Source organism: Eublepharis macularius, chromosome 3 (genome assembly GCF_028583425.1).
Source record: "Eublepharis macularius isolate TG4126 chromosome 3, MPM_Emac_v1.0, whole genome shotgun sequence".
Classification (NCBI taxonomy): Eukaryota; Metazoa; Chordata; class Lepidosauria; order Squamata; family Eublepharidae; genus Eublepharis; species Eublepharis macularius.
The window spans coordinates 53,322,031-53,343,693 of record NC_072792.1 but is presented as its reverse complement, the minus strand read 5'-3'; the positions used below and the strand labels follow the sequence as shown (position 1 = coordinate 53,343,693).

The window sequence follows — 21,663 nt, the reverse complement described above, 5'->3', positions numbered from 1 at the left end:
ATTTATCCCTCATTTAGCATAATTTTAGATACTTCTATAAACAGTACATTCAATATAAGTCAACCAATTTAACGTATACTCTATATATTACTTTTTCTACATATCTTATCTTCATACTGTTTTAATTATATAATTATATTATTCTTCCATTATGCAACTATCCACCAAAAATAGTCAACCAATTTGACCCATATATACCTCCAAACTAATTCAATCAATTTAATACATGATCTATACATTAATATATATTTTCCCACCTTACTTAAATTCCTTCATTGCAATTATAAAATTATCTCCATTATACAATTATTGCCAGAAATGAAATTGATTAGTTTCTATCCTTATAATTAGTTAATTTCTATCATTATAATTCTTATAATAACACCTATAATACTTAATGCTATATATAATAGTCTAATAAAATAGTTGCTTAGAAATTCTCATTTAACTCTCCATCCCCCGGTAAAGTCACCTCCCTCTAATTTTATTGTATTTCAGTAATTTTCAAACTGCCACAGTTCTCCTCCCACCTCCCATTTCTTCACTAAATATTGTTTCAGCTTCTCCCAATCTGTGTTGAACTGTCCTGGATCAAGGTCTCTCAGTTTCCTTGTCATTTTGTCCATTTCCGCCATGTACAGCAATTTATATATCCAGTCCTCAATAGTTGGCACTTCTTGCACTTTCCACTTTTGCGCGTACAAAAGTCTAGCCGCTACTATCATGTAAAATAGCAATGTCCTATATTGTGCTGGAATGTCCTCCATTCCCAAGTTCAGTAGCAGGAGTTCTGGGTTCTTATTAATTTGAAATTGTAAAATCTCGCTTATTACTCTTATTATTTCCCCCCAGTACTGCCTAGCTACCTCACAAGTCCACCACATATGATACAAAGATCCCTCATGCTTTTTACATTTCCAGCATTTATTAGACGTGTTCAAATTCCCTAGCGCAATTTTCTTTGGTGTCATATACCAACGATAAATCATTTTGTAGACATTCTCTTTAATATTGGTGCATGTCGTGATCTTCACTGTATTCTTCCACAAGTATTCCCACGCCTCCATTGTTATTTCCTTATTAAAGTTTATAGCCCACTTCACCATTTGCACTTTAACTGTTTCATCTTCAGTATACCATTTCAGCAGCACTTTATATACCTTAGAGATTTCCTTTTTATCCTCTTGTAAAAGTGCCTGTTCTAATTCCGAATTCTCCATTCTTATCCCTCCCTTCACACAGTCCGAATTATAAAGATCTCTGATCTGTCTGTATTGAAACCAATCGTAGCTTGGAGACAACTCGTCCTGCGTCTTTATTTTGGGTTTAGAAAATTCCATTCGGGTTATCTCCTTGTATGTTAAACACTGTTGTTCGTTATCGACAGTTCTCGGATCTATTACTTCATATGGAACCACCCATGAGGGGATTCCATCTTGTAGGTAATTTCTGTACTTCTTCCAAGTTGTGAATAGGCTTCTCCGAATATAATGATGTAAGAACATAGAGTCCGCTTTTACTTTATCATACCATAAGTATGCATGCCATCCGAATATTTTTTTATATCCTTCTAAGGCCAGTAATTTCCGTTTTTTCAGCATCATCCAATCTTTCAACCACACTAAACAAATTGCGTCATAATAAAGTCTTAGGTTGGGCAGTTGCATTCCGCCTCTTTCTTTTGCATCTTGTAACACTTTCATTTTCACTCGAGGCTTTTTGCCTGCCCAAACAAAATCTGATATTTTCCTCTGCCATTTTTCAAACTGCTTAGAGTCTCGGATAATTGGTATTGTCTGTAACAGAAACATCACTCTTGGCAACACATTCATCTTAATTACTGCAATTCTTCCCAACCATGACAAGTTCAGTCTGTTCCATTTAATCAAGTCTTGCTCTATCTGAGTCCACAGATTCTCATAGTTGTTTTTAAATAAATCTATATTCTTTGCAGTCAGTTCAATTCCCAGATATTTCACCTTACTTGTTACTTCGCAGTCTGTTATTTCCATTAATAGTTGTTGTTTTTGTTTAGTCATATTTTTACATAATATCTTTGACTTCTTTTTGTTTACATAAAATCCTGCCAAATCTCCAAACTCCTTAATCTTCTCTATTACTTTTGGCATATTCTCCATTGGATCTTCCACAATTAGCATTATATCGTCCGCAAATGCTCTGACCTTATAGGAAAAGTCCTTTATTTTTATTCCACGGATTGCATTGTCTTCTCGTATCTGTATCATCAGTATTTCCAAAACCAAAATAAACAACAGTGGAGACAACGGGCAACCTTGTCTTGTTCCTTTACCTATAGTCAATTTCTTGGTCACCTCGTCATTCACCATAATTGCTGCACTCTGGTCTCTGTAAATTTCCTTTACTGCTCTTATGAATCTTTCTCCCATTTGTAGCTTTTCCATGGTGGCAAACATAAAGTCCCAGTTCAAATTGTCAAACGCTTTTTCAGCGTCCACAAAGAAGAAACCAACCTCCTTGTCACAACGTTTGTCATAGTATTCAATGTACTTCAAAAGCTCATTTTAATTCCAGGTAAGAGTTTTTTTTAAAAAAGCATGCTTTTTGGCTGACAAAATTTTGGAACTCAAAAACTGTGCTAGGAAATAATTTTTAAAATGAAACCCCAATCCCTGAAATTCTGGTATAACAAAGAGCATGCGGTGTAGCAAAACCTGAACCAAAATTAAAATGTAGTTTTTGAAGTGCATTTGACCAGTGAAAATAAGTAAGTCTAGCATGTAGTAAGCCCCTCTCGCCATGTCTCTAGCATGTAGTAAGCCCCTTCCTGCTGGCACCTCTGCCTCTCTGTCTCTTGCTTGGCCCCTTATAGAGACCATGTTTAATCATGCACAAGCCCAAGAGCCCACCCCACCTTCCCACACCTGTTCCTCTTTTGTTTGATAGCCTGGCCAGCCACAGCTGCCAGCAATGGCCCCTTAAAGGGATCATTCGATGAAGTGATGGTGCTATGCTTAGGGATTCCCATCCCCACCTTTCACCCCTGCTTACCTGCCGGTGGAGGGGAAAGGAGGGGAGAAGCAGGCTGACACCTCCAGAACAAAATGATGTGCATGCTCAGGAGGCCTCAAAAATGTCATTTTCCGGGGTAAAACCAGATTGGGGATGATTGCTTCTGGTTTTACACTAGAAGTGACATTATCAGATGCCCTCTAGAGCATGTGTGTGCTTTGTGCATATAAGAGCCTAGGATCAGAGCCCACTCCCTACCCCCATCATCAAAGTAAACGTGTTGGCAACCCTAGCTGTACTTCATTCAGTCAGTTGGGAGCAGCTGGCAGAGAGCTAGAGCAGCCATTGGAGCCAGTGATGTTTTCCTGTTATGGCAAGGATGAGCTTGAGAGAAGCATGGGAGCGGGAAGAAGATCCAATCTCAAACAACTGAGAATGAAGACAAGACATTTTGAAACTTGGTCTGCAATACCATTTGGAGGAATAATTTGGGGTTTGTAGTAGCTCTGGAGTGCCAAGACTCAAAGTATGGATCTCCCTCTACTGTTTTCAATGAAGGAATTCCTGATTTGGATGGAGTGATGGAGAATCCTCTTAATGAATGTTTTGGTACCACAGTCTAAATTAAAAACTGACCTCCAAGATTATCATGAGAGTCACCTTTTGGGAAAAGAGCCAGTGTGTCCCAGCCAGTTTGGTGTAGTGTTTAAGAGCGTGGGACTCTAATCTGGAGAACCAGGTTTGATTCCCCACTCCTCCACTTGAAGCCAGCTGGGTGACCTTGGGTCAGTCACAGCTTCTCAGAGCTCTCTCAGCCCCACCCACCTCACAGGGTGATTATTCTGGTGGGGATAATAGTGACATACTTTGAAAACCTCTGAGTGGGCATTAAGTTGTCCTGAAGGACAGTAAATCAAATGTTATTATTGTTATTTTTATGTTCTCTTACCCTATTCTCAAACAGTATACATCTTATCAAGCATATATATGCCCCACTAAACAGGAATAGTGAAGCAACATCTCTGTCTTGCTTTAGTTCCTATAGCAATTAACATACAACTTTGAAAGACGACTTTAAAGTCAACTTCAATATTGGCTGGTCCGAAATCTACAAACGATGCCATATCTTCTCCCCACAAAACCCTTACTGGCCAGGAGATAGAAAAGAAAATCCTGCCATTGAAAAGTATGCTTGAAAAAGAGAGAGGCTATTCCATGGAAAATTCACCCATCTGAAGAAGGTATTTTCCGGTATTCTCCTTGAAAATAGGCTGCTTTTATATCTTGGAAGCTAAGCAGGGTAATCCTTGATTAGTAATTGGATGGGAGACCTCCAAGGAAGTTCAGGGTCACTGTGTAGAGGCAGGCAATGGCAAACCACCGCTGTTAATCCCTTACTTTGAAAATCACAGCAGGGGCTGCCATAAGTCAGCTATGACTTGACAGTACTTTCCACTACCAGTCTAGTAATTAAATTCTAAGGCTGGACTGAAAACTATAATTAACACAGAGACAGAGCACAGACATTAGAAATATATTTTCTCCCACACTGGGAATTTAAAGAGGCTTACAGAACACAAAATATTAGTTCCAAAACATCTACCTACTCCACAACTGTTACCCAAAACTTAGCATAAAGATGTCCCAAGCTGGTATTGGTTCTGCAAGCATGGCATACACAGTCTGTGAGCTGAAGGCTCCTTGGGTCTTGGCAAAGGCTTGCACCTCTGACTATGCCAGGGTTTCCAGGTCCCCTGGGCTTGAAAGCAGGGGATGAGGGGGGGCACGCTGGGAGGACTTACCTTGCACATGCTGGGGGGCCAATTTTTACCCAAGCAGCCCCTGGCGCGACCCATCGCTTCCATGTCATGCCGGGAATGACGTCATTCCCAGCATGATGTGGAAGTGTTCTGGAACGTGCAAGAGAGCGCTTCAGAGGGTTCTTGCCCTGTTCCCATGTCTTTCCTCCTGTTGGCCAAATGAGAGGTGGCAGGGGCAGAGGCTGGGAGCGGAGGATCCCCTGCCTCCACCAGGGGAATGGGATCCCTAAGCCAAGGCTTTAATTACTTGCACAAAGAAAGGGGCAAATGGTGTTGATAGTCTCAATTCCTTCCATCAGCTATCCTTAAAAAAAAAAAGTCTACCGCATCAATGGCAATGCAATAACTGTTTCAGTGAGTTTGGGCCAGTCATTCTCAGCCTAACCCAAATAACTGGGTTACTGCTATGACAATAAAAATGAAGGATGAGAGAATGATGCTATAAAATGCTCTGGGTTCCCATTACATTCATACCTCAGTAGTAATAGTATGCAAGATGTGTAAAGGATTGTGATTAATTTCTCTTAGCTTTGTGGCTCCTGAAATAGAAATGTTGAGCTCAAAAACTTAAGATGGTATGTTAGCAGTCAGACCCGTCACAAGCTAAGAGAGCAGTTTATGGATGTACTATCAATAACCCTTTCCTCATAAGCCACAAGCACAAGGCACTACCTGGCTCAGAGTGGATGCCAGCAACAACAAAAGGGAAGCTCCCGGAGCAACACGAGAAAAACACAAACCGGAGAGCAATGAAAATCGTAATATATAGAATTATTTAATTAAAGTGCAAAAAGTGCAAAATTGTGCAAGATTCTACACAGGATTCACTCAGTTATGCAAGGTAATTCACAGGACCAAAGAATTCTGTCACAGAAAACAATCACCAAATTCATATAAATACACAATCAAAAATGGAGAGTGCACAATCAGGGGAAAGGCAGTCCATGTGTCCAGAAATGGAATTAATAAGACAAAGCTAGCCGACGGGCATCAGCTGTTGTTCTCAATTCCCGTTTCGGTTCTTCTTCTTCCAGGGCTAGTATTCATGGGCTAATAAGTAAAATTACAGTAATAAATAATAAATATTAACTACATATCCCATGTAATTAAAAACGATATTCAAAGGATTTGTACTCACTCCACGAATGCCATCTCTCCTCACTCCCCACGGTAATTTCAAGCGCAATTTAGTCGACAGATGGTCTAATGTACGACCCGCCCCGTTATTTAAAATAGCCACCCTTGGTCACATGGTATATATATAAACCAACTCCGCAAATACTTATACATTACAGAAATACATTAAAGAGTTAGAAATCTTTACACCCGCCTGAACAGCAATTCCTAGAGACCAACAAAGCTGGAGGAATACCAAAAGGGTATACTAACCCAAAAAACAGGAATAATCTATTGATTGATTTAATCCGGAGGGGCTTAAGCTATGCAGCTCAAAGATCCATTTACTCTCAGACTGCAAAAGTTTGGTGTTGCATTCCGTATCCAAATACGGATCTCCGGTTTGTGTTTTTCTCAGAGTGGATGCCAGCTGGACAGGAGCATGGAAAACTACCAGAATGTGAATCATAAGTGGCTGACTGACTGACACCCCAAAGAGATGCATAACTTAGAACAATTAGGTTTCCCAAGAGGAATTCAGGACTTACCTTGTCCACACCCAGCTTCACTTACTCTCATTCACATATCTTGAGTAACCTGGGAGCTTTTCCAATCCGATAATTGCTATGTCATCAAGTACATTTTTACACCTAGAAGTCCACCCTAGCTAAACTTATCAAACCTCTCTCAACTTTTATGCTACCTCCGGACAGTTCGCCCCAGGGTATATTTTGCTCTATAATTGGACTCCCAGACACCCACTTTGTGTGCTTATTCGGGATCCATACACCCATCCTCAAGTTTACTTGAACCTTCTTCTTCTCCCCATGAAACACTGGTTGTTTTGCTGCTGCTCCCAATGGACCCCTCCTTCTTCAGGACTGGTAATTATCGCCCTCCCTAACTACTTTCTCCCACTTTCCTCCCTGTTTTTCCTAGTTAGCCTTGTGTGCGTGCTGTGTGTGATTTTCTGTGTTTGCCTTTTATTTTTCTTTAACTAAAAAATCTTTCCTGTTGAACATCTTCCTGATTTATTTGAGAGTTCTCTAAGGGAATAATCCCCAAAAACATTGGTGGAATTTCCTAGTTACCTCCTCTTGCTTGTCTCTATTAAAGCTAATTCCCCCAACCAATTAAGGAGACCTTCTATTTAGGTAACAGGTGAAGATATTGTCAGCTCAAGTGTATTTCCAGTGAAAAACAATTGAGGCATGTATGTGAGAAAAAGTAAGTGTCCGGTGACTTGATATGCATCAGAAAATTGAAACACTACATGAGTGAAATTCAATTAGGTATTATCTCTTAGAGTGCGATGAGCATGATGCTTTGAATGTTCTTATTTTGATTTACAGTTATACTAAATAACAGCTTTTTATTTAATACCCTGATGAATTTCAAAAGGCAAAATATCAAAAAGAAAGTCATTCAGTTGTGTGTGTAGCCTTAACTTTTATTATTGGAATATGCTGTTGATTATATTTTTCCTAAAGGAGTGCTTATTGCTAGGTGACTAATAATAATATTGCTAGGAGATTAATACTCGCACTGTGTGCAGAAAGCACTACAGATAAAAGTGTAATTTCAGGAGAGAGGCAATTATAATGTAACTGCTGGAGAAAATGCTTCAAGTGAGATGCCAGTTTTGCAGTCCTTATTTCAGATGGAACATCTGGCAACACTGAAACTAATACTACATTACCAGGACTCTGGAATAAGTGTCACAAGCCTGCAGTCAGAGTTGTCTTAAATCTAAACAAGCTTAGATTTTCAGTGTAAATATTAAACAACAAGTTGATAGTTTGTGTATTTTATTTTATCTAATTCCTCAGAGTCAAACAAAGGTTATTTATATATGCATGCCACACTTCTCAATATCACTACTAGGGAGGCAGCTTCCAATATTAAAACAGTAAGACAACACAACATAACAATAGCTAAAATGCAATAAATATATGCAAACACTTTTTTAAAAGTTAGAAGTAGCAAGCCAGTGTAAGGGCAGCAGTGAACCCACCACAACTAAGTATGTGTGACGACCCTCTGTTCTGAGCACAATTTTTGAGCAAATCGTGATTAGTGTTTTTAATTACTGTAAAATTTTTAAAACATTTAAAAAACATTTTAAACTTTTAAAGAAGCATTTGTACAGACTCATCAAGGTTGTCCCTACAAACCATTTTCTGCCCATGAATAAAAAAGTTATCTTACAAAACAGGTTGCGTCTTCATTAGGGTTGAGATTTCCAAGCAAGGAACCTTTGCTTTCCATGTAAGTGTGTGCGAGAGAGACTATATTTCCTGAAGATGGGCATATCCAAGATTAAGAAAGTCTTAACTTCATTTTAGGTTCTTAGGCTTAGAACTGCTTCATATGAGTACACTTGCAATGTATTCATATACAGAGTTATGCTTGTTCATTTCAATTGGCTTAGACTGGATTAACTCTGCATACGGATGCATTGCAAGTGTATGCAGTTTCAAGCCTTGGACCTGGAAATGTAATTGCTCGAGGGTTTTTTCAGCTATGGAAGCATGGCACCTTCAGGGAAAGAAAAGAAAAAAAAACAGGAAATGAAAGGTTCCTTGCTATGGAGACCAAGGGAAGAGTAGGAGAGTTAAGATGGTCAGAGGCCATGCACACACAAAACAATGGCAAATATTAAGCAGTCACTTTGCTGCTTTTAAAAGTGACATCTCTTGATGACCAGGGTATTAGTAGACTAGCATGCACAGTCAACAACTATTCCGCTAGTTACCATGCAGAACGCTGCGACAGCACAGATGCAAAACAGCTTGCAATACAGCTCATTTTGAATTAGGAGATCAAAAGAGACTTAACTGGATGGAAACTGAGTTTTTTGAAGAAGGTAAGTTCTATGGTTCTGTTTTGTGAAGTTCTCAGCATCCCTGACTACAGTGCACTCAGAGGGCAGAATTAGGTGCCCACTCATTCAGTTTCAGAAGATGATGCCCGTAGAAGAGATTGTGAAGATTTTAATTTTCAGGCAGGCTTGTATGGGAACAGGGAGTCCTATAAGTACTCTTCTTCTAGTCTGTTTAGGACTCTACATATAATTGTCAATACCCTGAACAGTCCCAGGAGTAGAGTACAGATCTTTCAAAACTGGCAAGATGGGTTCCTGATAACCCACACCAGCAAGCAGCCATATTTTTCACTAGCTGAAACTTCTGGAGAATCACAGGCAGCCCTATTATACTGCTGTAGTCTTTGCTGGGGCCTGATGAGAGTATGGATAACTGGGTAGATCATTGTCTTTGAAGGAATGGCTGCAGCTGACTCGTCATCATCCAAAGGAAGGGAAAAGCACTGTGCTCAGAGGAGACCTGCACCTTCAACTGTAGACAGTGATCTACTAGCACTCCCAAACTGTAAACTTGTTTTTTGACTGTGCTAACTGCTAATAGGGATTCTTTACTTGCTGGTTACTAGACATTTTTGTTATAGAACTGGACTTTTTTTTAAGAGGGCTGTTTCTCTCTCTCTCTCTCTCTCTCTGCGCAGTCATACAAAAACATATATACTAAGGCAATTCCAGTTGGCATGTTTCTGTTCAATACTTATTCATTCCTGAATTCTTATACTTGGATGGTACATCCAAACTCTTTCTGCTTGCATCTGATATAATGGCCTATCTCTGGAGGTTGGTGCGTTCCAGGATGAGTTTTGAATGAAAAACACTGTGGTTTTTGCAGCGATACCAGTATATACATTCTGATCACTGATAGCATCAGTCAGGCAGGGTCAGGCTGCCAGGCAGGCCCTTGAATTCTTCACAGTACTGTGTCTCAGGCTACCAGTAATGTCTCCCTGTATAAGACATGCAGCTTCATTATCGATCAGAGACAATTGAAAGATTTCATCTGGAATCCTGCCCTATTTCAAACTGGTGACAGAAGCATATTGAATTAGGAGAAATAGGCCATCCCATCTGACCTACAGGGCTAGATCTCTCCCAGCTCTATACTATAGTAACAACAGAAGATGAATTATTGCCCTGATAAGGAGAAACAGAGGGGGAAGATCAGCAAACACAGTACTGCTTTTCTTTTCTTTAGTCAAATAACAGTCTCTCTTCCCCCACCCTAGTTAGTTCTGTGTGATACCATTTTTTATTTCAAAAATTATGGTCCCTAGACCTTACAAATTCACTCCCTGGCTGTACCCAAGTACCAGAATTTTCAACCTTGGGAATGAGATAAGGGGAAGCAGGGAAGTGGGACTGGGATTCAGCAACAAAGTACAATTGCATGCCCGGATCTCTCCTCTCCTGACTCTCTGATCATAGCAGTTTTCTATTTCATCATTAGTATATTTCATGAACCATAGATTATTAATAATTCAGCTGGGAGATAATTGCCAGACTGATGCAAACTTTCTGATTTAAAGCAAGTTATGAAAGTTATCTGCCTCTTTATGTTGCACTCAGAGCAGCTGGTCCATCTTTATCTCCATTTTGTTCTTTAGTACTTCCTTCTATCATTGCTGCATCTATTATGCTATTGAAACCCATCCTCGTTATGATTTTATTATTTCCTTGGTGCTGATCTTCACAGCAATATCAAACAGTTGCTGGTAATTAAGCAGTACCATACTGCATTGCTTTTTTACCACACTGCTTTTCATCCCTGACCTTTCCTTAGAAAAGTGCTGTCCTGTATTAAACCAAAAGCCTCCTAACATTTTTCCCTCTGGATAAGTTTCTCCTCGCTCAGTAGGTGACCAGTCATTTTCAAAGCTTTATCTTCTGGCACAGAATATTTTTCATCTTCAAACACAGCTTCTGTAATTTGCAGATACTCTATCTGCTGTATGAGAGGTCATGAAGCTAATACAATACAGCTTATGTTTGGGATGCTTTCATGTTATGAACAGGATATGGTTATGTATTTTTAATATGCAGGGCAACATTAACACCAATCAGGTATGTCAGGGAAAACAACTAATAGCTTATCTCACATAACAATTCTCTTTCCTTGAAGAGCAGAGACCAAATGTTTTAGTAGCATCTAAATGTAACTAAATTCACTGATCACAGACGGGCTACGTCTACATGAGATCTAGAATGTCAGTCATGAATTTAATAATCTTCTGTATTTATTGTTCTTCCTTAGAGTATGCTTTAGGACCTCAAAAAGACAGACTAAGAGAATTGTTCATTGGCTAAATAGATACGTGATATAGTGATATTATGTGATGTTATGTGATATTAGCAGCTTAGTGCTTTTGGGAAAAAAAGAATAAATCAATAAGGAATTTTTGGATATATCTGTTCTAAATGAGTTTCTTCTTTGTAATCCTATCCTGCTGAATTTTATCCTACCCATAGTTTACCAGTTACTGACATCCAAGATTATCCAATTTTAGGTCCTTATTTGGAAGGCAGTAATAGTTATATATTTTCACTATTTGCCCCTTTTATTTTATTGTATACATATCCAAGTAGCATTTCCATGAAATGTAACTACAAAGTGAAGGTTGATCCATCTTACTTTGATTGTTGTGTCCTGTGTCATGCTGCAAGTCCTAAAAGAACAAAAACATGGATCAGTTATATATAGTTCATAGATGATGAAGTACAGTACAATATCCTGGGTTAACTAAAGAAGGCATTGTTCACTGTATATGTTCATGTTTAGCTACAAGTTTAGAAAATGCCACCTTTATGCACACAAGGGAAGAATACATAGCAATTCTACTACATAGAGGGCTTGGACCACTGCTTCAGCCAATTTTGGAAGAAAACAGGAGACAAACTGTGCAATCCTAAGCAGAGTTACTCCATTCTAGGCCCAATGATTTCAGTCATCTTAGACTAGAGGAAATCTGCTTAGGATTGCACTGAAAGTGTAATATATCTGGGGTAGGATGTGGCATTTCTTGGTGTACCTCTTTGGCTATTTATGACCAGAACATCTGACCTGCAAGCATAAGAGCTTGAAGGAGCCCAATTCTGACCAATTTCAGAACTAAGCTGGCCTGGACAAGTCAACCGCTTTACTACATGTTCAACTGACTTTCCAGTAAAATAGCCATTAAAATGAAATTTAGCAATTGTACATGCTCGATGAATGGAGTTCTTTTAACATCTATGATCTTGCCTCACTGGTTATACTGAAAAAGGCAGTCAGTTTTTTCACTGTTATGTACATTTTCTCCAGCAAAAAAAACCCAGCCCAGTATTAGAGCCAAGAGTGGAACAATTACATCATCTCATTTCCTGTTAAATAATTACAAAACAACAGCAATGAAATACAGGCTCTATGGCCCCTGTACCAAAAGGACATAGATGATCATTCGATGAGATATGCCAGTAATGGTCTTCAAGGACTGCTATTGAAAAATATTACAATATGCTAATATAAAAACTCTCCTATACTTTGGTACACTCAAGGTTTATTTATTTTTATTTTATTTAATATTATTTATAATTCACCTTTCTCACTGAGACTCAAAGCAGATCACACAGTGTGAGTCAGTACAGTCAATTCCAAAGACATTTTAATAAACATGTAAATAATTGCAAATGTAATAAACATGTATATAATTGCAAATTTGCAAAGATTTAAACCAGCTGAAATCCCATACAGAGTACAAGAAGTACTGAAACAGAGCACAAACAGCTCTAAGACTGACATACTAAACAACATAGGAACTACCCTGTAGGATCATACTTAGCAATAGTAGTAAAGTCTATAGCCTATCATACTTACACAAGCAGTAGTAAACTATAGTAACTCCCTATCCCTCAACTGCTTCCTTACAGGGGCTTTACCACGCTTGCGGCCGGCCGGCTGGGCACCCCTGCACGCGCGTGCGCGCGCACGCACCAGCCTGTGTGATGATGTCACACATGACATCATCACGGGAGCGCACGCGCCGCCACCGGCCCAATTGCTGCGGTGGGCGGCCTCCGAGCTCTCCCGCTCGGTTGCCTGCGCCACTGCAGATGCCTGCCCGCGGTCGCTGCGCCTGGCCGGGGGCTTGTGCTGGCGGCGGCAGCGGCGCGGGGTGGGAGGGATAGGAGGCTGGTGCTTTGTGGCGCGTGCTCCCGCGCACCGCACCTCCTCCGGTGCTCCCTCCGGCACCCCGCGCCTGCGGCCACTGCCTACCTAGCCTCAATAGGCCCGCCGCCCCTGCTTCCTTATCTTACAGCCCTTCTATCTGAGTAAAAAACAGCTCACACATTTCTGAAGTGGTAGAAAGTTTAGCTCCAAGGTTAAAGGTGAACAAAGACTACATGCTATAAAATGCATAATCTATATCACAAATTTTTCACTTGACTAACGCCCAGGGGTCATTTCGTAGAAAAAGAGCTGGAGGAACTCATTAGCATAACTCATTAGCATATGCCACGCCTCTTGCCATCACCTGAAGTGTGTCATTAGTATAACTGATTTGCATATGCCACACCCCCTGACATCACCTATTCTGGCTGTTTTGGACCCAATCCTAGCCACTCAGGGCCGAAATTGGGCCCAAAATGGCAAAAAGGGGGCTGAAAATGGCAGAAAAGGGGCCCAAAATGATCAGGATTGGGCCACTGATGAGCGGGAGAGTGATCCACCACCTGTCAGAGGCCCAATCCAGGCCATTTCGGCCCCAATCCAGGCTGAAAAGGGCCCAAAATGGCCAAGAGTCAGGTGGGTGGGGCCACCTGACATGTGACCTCTTTGGGGAACTGCTGGAACTGCATTCCTGTGCATTCCCTCTCAAAATGAGCCCTCCTAACGCCCAAGGATATTTCGCATTGTATAACTGTGAAGCCAGCATTGTATAACTGTGAAGCCAGCACTGTTAATTTCTTGGATTATAACTTTCCCCGTTTACTCATAAATGCCCCTTTCAATATAATGAAGCAAAACTAGAGGATAGATCTCTAGTTAGGCAAATAGCTAGAAATTTATGGCTTCAATCTTTGCAATAGCTGTTAATGAACATAATCTCACCTAGAGGCTGGTAACTGCCACTGTTACACATTTACAGAGCCCCAGAATAGCTCCAAGGAATCAAGCCTGTACAATATGTCTGGATTGCATCCATCAAGCCAGATAGGTACCCTATAAATTAGCTGAGGCACCACTGTGGCCCTGTATAAATGAACTGTGGTAGGAACAAAGCATCCACCTTTGACATCATAAAACCGAGTCACTACGTGAACAGATTGGCATTCAAATGTGCACTCTTTTACTAGAAGAGTGAAATACAATGCCCAAATGCTTATAGAACTGTAGTCGTTCCAGCAGATGCCTATCCATGGTCCATCTAAACTTCATTCTGGTGCCTGGGTAGGTGACATTGGCCTCTAATGTATGTGCCCCTCTTCTCAATCTTTTGATGCTTATCATTCTTCACAATAACTATTTCATTCTCACCTGTTTAATCTTTATAAAAAAATTCAAATACTATTATCAACAATTAATTAAATAGCTTGGTGCATCATTTAATTCTCTTATTCCCATGATAATCTTCTACCAAATTTTACATGATTTTAATGATATACAATTGCTCTTAATTAATTTGGTTATGCTTATTGGTAAGCATCCTTTTAAAATCCACATGTTTCTAGCTAATCCAATTTCTTTACATTCTGCAATTCTTTGGATCTGTCTAGGAATGGGCCTGCTTCCATTCCTGAAGCCACACCATAATCTACCTAGGAACCACAGGACAGTTGCTCTAGAAACCCACTTTGATGGCAACAGAGAAGCCCACCACAACAGTGGCCACATGGAAGATTGCTGCAACAGTAGCAACAGTTTGAACTCTGCAATGTCCCAATGAAGCTACTTCTTGCCCCCTGCATTTTACCAAGTTTCGTTCTAGCCTAAAACAGAACTTGGACCAGAAAGGAAGCTATCAGCTAAGCTGCACAGAGGAAAATTTCTATGGAATATAAGCTTTTTTTAAAAAAAAGCTTGATACCACTCTTTTTGCAATGTAAGTTGCCCTGAGCTCCTTGGAAAAATGGTAGGTTAAAAAACAGTAGCAGGTAAGATCACATTTCTACCTAGTTGCAGTATTTATACTATGCAAAACCACTACACAATAACAATATTCTTTCAGTATAAATAATTAACTATACTACAGGACAAGAATGAGATGCTTTAGATACCATATTAAATGATTAACCTGCCAAGATAGCTCATTTTGTAATACTGCTTTGCTCTATAGGTATGTTGTCAACTCTCTGGATGCTGGACTTTTGAGAATGCTCTTCTGCCTAGAGTTGCCAGGACAGGCCCAGCTGGGCAACCAGCAGGAGACTGCGGGGATTTATTTGATTTATTAGATTTATATTCTGCCCTCCCCACACCAGCAGGCTCTGGTCGGATTACAATTTACATACATTTAAAATACATCTAACAATTTACACAGTTTAAAATTATAAATATATAAACATCCTAACATTTAAAATACATATATATACATACACGTACACTCAGCGGCATAATAAAATGCACTATACGCATACACAAGGCACCTCCCTTTTACCTTCACCAGAGCATTTACAGTGGAGCTCAACAGATGGAGGATGTCGCTAGTGGGGAGGGCACAGACCATGCTCGACTGGACGTGGCGGTGGGTTCCGCCTAGCATCAGCCATACGCCTTGCGGAACAGCTCTGTCTTACAGGCCCGGCAAAAAGATAATAAATCCTGCCGGGTCCTGGTCTCATTAGACAGAGCGTTCCACCAGGCTGAGGCTAGGACCGAGAAGGCCCTGGCCCTGGTTGATGCCAGGTGGGCTTCCCTGGGGCCAGGGACCTTCAGCAGATGTTTGCTGTTAGAGCGAAGAGTCCTCTGAGGCTCATATGGGGAGAGGTGGTCCCGCAGATACACCGGCCCCTGTCTGCATAGGGTTTTACGGATGAGAACATGGAGGGCATCAGTGATAGCATTTTTTTACCATAGCATTTCCAGCAATTCCCAGAGACCTTCTTGAAGGTGACCTTCTTGAAGGTGATGTCAGGCTGTCATAATGTTTATATTTTTCTTTCAGCAGTTGCTGGAGTGTTAGCAGGCAAAGGGTGCATGTCAACTCTCTTTCCAGTTATGTATCTCAGCAGTCAACACCTGACAATCTGTCTTATTGTATCTAGGGATTTTATGCACACTCAATTTATTCCCAATTTTCTTAGCAGTCGATTCCCAAGAATTGGAGTCAATGTGGGTGTGGTTTGTCCGCACATCTGCCCTCTCTTTGTATTATTACAGAGTGTGTCTTAAATAAACGGGATTTTCAAATAAGGGGTCTCTCGTCATTGGTGGCATCACTGAAGACTTCACAGCACCCCCTCTGTACATAATTATATCGATAGATCGATATAACTGCTTAATTTTTTTAAAAAAGATTGAAAATGAAAACATGGGGAAGTCTTTGCATGGAGAAGCCTAAAAGGGGAGTAGCTCCACCACCCATACCTAAGTTCCCTCCATCCAAACTGCTTACGCTGACCCAGAACCAAGAGGGAGAGGCCTGCATTGGCAGGACATACTGATCTCTGTTAGGATGGAGGCTGGAGAAGCAGCAGGTATATACTTTTCAAACCATGCTGCTTTTTTCTGGCACCGGAAATGGACACCCCGCCCCCCCGGGCCACCAGTACTTTTGCATTTTTTTAAAAATCAATTTCATATTGATATATTGACCTGTGTGTGTTATGTGCCATCAAGTCGCCTCCAACCTATGGCAATCCTATGAATGAGAGACCTCCAAAATGTCCTATCATTAACAGACTTGTTCAGATCCTGCAAACTGGAGGTTGTGGCTTCTTTTACTGAGTCAAGCCATCTCATTTTGGGTCTTCCTCTTTTCCTGCTGCCTTCCACTATTCCCAGCATTATTGACTTTTCCAGGGAATTTTGTTTTCTCATGATGTGACCAAAGTACGATAGCCTCAGTTTTGTCATTTCTGCTTCTAGGGAGAATTCAGGCTTGATTTGATCTAATACCCACTTATTTGTCTTTTTGGCTGTCCATGGTATCTGCAAAACTCTCATCCAGCACCACATTTCAAATGAATCCATTTTCTTCCTGTCAGCTTTCTTCACCATTCAACTTTCACATCCATACATAGTAATGGGGAATACCATCGTTGGATTATCTTGATCTTGGTTCCCAGAGAGACATCTTTATCTTTAAGGATCTTTTCTAGCTCCCTCACACCTGCTTTTCCGAGTCTCAATCTTCTACTTCGTTGCAGTCTCCCTTTTGGTTGATGACTGAGCCAAGGAATAGAATCTCGTGAACAATGTCAATTTCTTCATTGTGAGCTTTAAAATTGTGTGATTCCTTAGTGGCCATTACTTTTGTCTTTTTGATGTTCAGCTGTAATCCTGCTTTGATGCTTTCTCCTTTAACCGTCATCAGTAGTTGTTTCAAGACCACTATTTTCTGCCAGTAACGTGGTGTCATCTGCATATCTCAAACTGTTAATGTTCCTTCCACGAATTTTCACTCCACCTAGATCTAATCCAGCTTTCCTTATGATATACTCTGCATAGAGGTTGAACAGGTAGGCAGATAATATACATCCTTGTCTGACACCTTTGCCAACTGGAAACCATTCTGTTTCCATATTCTGTCCTGACAGTACAGGTTGCGCATCAAAGCAATCAGATGTTGTGGCACCCCCATTTTTTTTAAGACTCTCCATAGGTTTTCATGATCCACACAGTCAAAAGCTTTGCTGTAATCTATAAAACACAGGTTGATTTTCTTCTTAAATTCCCTGGTGTGTCCAATTAGCCATCATAAATTTGCAATGTGATTGCTAGGGCCTCTTCCTTTTCTGAATCCAGCTTGAACATCTGGTATTTCTCGTTCCATACGTGGTAAGAGTCTTTGCTACAGAATTTTGAGCATCACTTTGCTTGCATGGGAAATAAGTGCAATAGTCCGATAGTTGCTGCACTCTTTGGCATCCCCCTTTTTGGAACTGGAACATAGACTGAGCATTTCCAGTCTGGGGGCAATTGTTTTGTTTTCCATATTTGTTGACAGATTCTTGTTAAGATTTTGGTGGACTCAATTTCTGTCACTTGAAATAGCTCTATCGGTATCCCATCTATTCCAGGGCCATTTTCACACTACTAACCTGCTTCTGTAATGTTGCGAAACATCGCACAAAAAACATGGAAGATAACATCTTCTCGCAAGAGTTTTGCACGACATCACACAAAACTCTTGTGAGAAGACGCTATCTTCCACATTTTTTGCGTGACGTTTTGCAACGTTATGGAAGCAGGTTAGTAGTGTGAAAATGGCCCAGGTGCTTTATTTCTCCCAATTGCTTTGTGCAGCTTTTACTTCACTTTCTAAGATATGCCTATGCAGATCTGAACCTGGGTCTCCAGATCCTAATTGGACACTCTAACCACTACACCATGGTGGTTCTTAAATCAATATTGGGTTTTTCTTTCTTGAGAAACTGAACCCTTATTCTATAGTTATGTTTTATGTTGTGTGATAAAGGAATTGTTCAGAGTTTGCAGTATATACACTTAATTTTGGTTTCAATGTGTTAAGTGCACCATCAAAAAACATTTTATTTTATGGCGGAGGTGTGCCTAGGTGTATAAAATCAAGGAACCATTTTAGTGGAAAAGCAAGATATTTATTTGAATAAAGAATGTGCAGGTATATTTTAAATTATATTCCCATTTATGCTGGCAAATAGGCTTCTACAATGCATGGGAGGATTCTTTATTCTTCATTCCATATTTCCAGTATGTCAGTAATTAGGGGCTGAGCAATAGTCACAATAGAGTATTGCATAGCCAGTCTTGGACATCTGAACTGCAGCATTTTATCACACATTTAAGAAGTAATCAAATTTCCCCATATTTTCTATGTGGTAAACTGGTAATCTGTATTAATGTTTTGTACTAGCAAAAAGAAACTTGTCATTCATAGCAATTTCCAAATAATTCACCTGGCTTCTTGTAACACCTTTAGAACTCTTGTATTGTTACTCTGTACTTGTTTCTTACTGATACTTACATCTTATCACATTTTAAAACTAATTTTATTTGCATAGCAAGGGGTGAAAAAAGACCATACCAAAGTACAGAAAATATAGTAAGTACTAAGACAGGGGACTCTTCATGCAACAACATAACAATATAATATTACAGGACAAATACATTTTCAACATTAAATCTCTAGTGGATGAGCAGAAATATACTTCACAGAAGTGATGTGTAATTATGACACACTAGAAAACTGTTGATGTTTTTATAAAACATCTTTATCGCTTTGTCAAAAACATTGCGTTAAGTCTCCCAAGTATGTCAGCTCAAATTTGCTTTGAATAATTCAAAGCAATTATGAGATTTCATTGTGTTAGATACATGATAAAAGCTGGTAATATTTTGTAACAGTGAGTATCTTGTTGATTGTGAGAATACATTACTTTATATTATTTATGGTCTCCTGATCTTTAGAGTCTTCCCTCAATACCTGAAAATGCCATTTCAGTTATGTATAAACAATGCCAAGTACCCTTTTCAAAGGCAGTTTTACTGTTCCTGCATAATATTTCAAATGAAATAAACTGCAACAATAAACCTAATTAACATAAATATGTGTAGGTTTAACACTGAGTAAAGATTAACTGCTTCCTAAATAACATACATTCACAACTGAGCTATTTCAAGTATAAGTAGTCATTATTGGTTGGCTAAGTCAAAGAAATTAAGATATATTAAAACCTGTCTCCCTTCCCTCCAAAACAGAATATATTTAATTAATTTAGAATTACAGCTTATTATATCACTAAATTTGAGATAGTACATTCTGCACTTTATTTCACATTTATTTACTTGTTTTTCCTTGTTCACAATACATATAGGAAATTTGAGACATGCTAACTTTGCACAGGGTCTTAAGAACTTTAAGATAAAACAAAATTTGTATCCTGCTGTCTCAGACCCAAAGGCACTATGTGCCATGGAGGACACCTGAGCATTCTACTCTAGGTCGGGATCTAGCAGCACCCCTCAAGCTACAAACCTGTCCCTTCAGGGGGAGTGCAACCCCCTCCAGGTCTGGCTGAATCCTTTGTCCTTGAGCAGCCTTCCTATCAACCAACAGTACCTTAGTCTTGTCTGGGTTAAGCTCCTCAGTGTGGTGCCTGACCAATGTTTCAGGAAACTGGGCATGGTCATTTCCCAGTGGGGCTTGTGGTTGGCAGGTGTTTGCACTTCAAAACAGCCACCACTAGAAGGACTAGAGGACTGGTAAGCTGCAAGCCTTACTGAGCTGAGGGTCTTGTGCTAGAAAGGGAAGTAAAGGACGCAACTTCTCCACTAACTCTCCACCTTCACAACAGCAAAATGCACAGTTCCTAGAAAATATCCATATACTCCATTATATTAATATTATATTAATATAATAAAATATTTTGTTATTTATAATGATTATCAAGAACATATTCTAACAGTGCAATCCTAAGTAGAATTACAACCTTCTATGTCCACTGAAGTCAATGGGCCATTAACACTACAATCCTAAGCAGAGTTACTCCAGTCTAAGCCCATTGATTTCAATGGTCTTAGACTGGAGTAACTCTGCTTAGGATTGCACTGTTAGTCTCCTCAGGGTTACACTGTAAATTATTTTTTAAAATTCTTCTTATGTTTAGTATTTGTCAACAACAACAAAATGATATTTTCCTGTAAAATATAGAACAGATTTTGATTATTTCTGTATGCTGTTAATAACATACACACAGAAAATAGAAAATAGAGGAAAAACAATTTAAATGTGTTATTAATGTTCCTTTAACTCATTCCTTGATAAATTATTTTATAACAAAAGGTGCAGCTTTTTAAATTTTATTGGGGGCTACAACTATTACACAACTTATCATTCATGTATCTTCTCTGTTGGTGCCTTTAATCAGACTTCATTTGGTTTGTAGTTTCAGAATCATAAATGTTTTGCAATTCGCTTATTTTTATTAAGTTTCCTATCAGATAAATGTCACAAGAAATAATAGACATAACCTGAGGATCGTTTTAAAGTTGATTAACAAAAGAATTGACACAGGCCCTGTTCAGACAATGGGTGGTATCCCACCAAAAATATCTGCTGGCAGAAGGATTTCCATTAGAGGTGGGCACAAACTGAAATACGAACCGAAGTTTGTCACAAACTGGGCCAGTTCGTGGGAGCTCATTTCTCACGAACCATGACAAATTTTATCCAGGTTCGTTTGGTTTGTATTTCAGCTTGTCGCTGCAGACAGCCTGGCGCCGATCAATCAGTTTCCTAGGCAACAGGGGGGATTGGCTCTCTGCAGACCTTCTGCTGACCCAGAAGTGACGTTTTCATGAACCATACGAACTGGTTCATGAACAGGAGCAAGTTTGTGAAAGTTCATGGTTCGTGAAATGCGATGAACCATGTACTGCATGGTTTGGAATTTTCCTGGTTTGTGCCCATCTCTAATTTCCATACATGGAGTGTGATTTTCTTGCCCCTTCTCACTGCAACCAAAAACGCCTTCCAAATGCTGTTCTTGGGGGATAGGGACCTCTAGGAACAGCATTAAGGGGGGACCTAAAAGTCTGCCATGGCTAAATCATCCACCCTCTGTACACTGAAATCATCTATGGAATCCAAACCAATATTTTTCTCAGGATTTTACCCAGGGAAAGATCATGAGGAAGACTGAGACTAATGAATTTCTTTCCTGTTCTCTATACTTCTG

At 39.8% G+C, this 21,663-nt stretch overlaps 1 protein-coding gene across 1 annotated transcript in view; it reads right to left on the bottom strand.

Annotated features, from left to right (window-relative positions):
* Positions 1–21,663, bottom strand: part of AFF3 (ALF transcription elongation factor 3) — a 357,914-nt gene that overhangs the window by 151,583 nt on the left and 184,668 nt on the right. Inside the window, exon 6 of the mRNA XM_054974372.1 lies at positions 11,438–11,471. Within this exon, the coding sequence (XP_054830347.1) occupies positions 11,438–11,471 (34 nt within the window). The remainder of the gene's footprint in view (positions 1–11,437; positions 11,472–21,663) is intronic.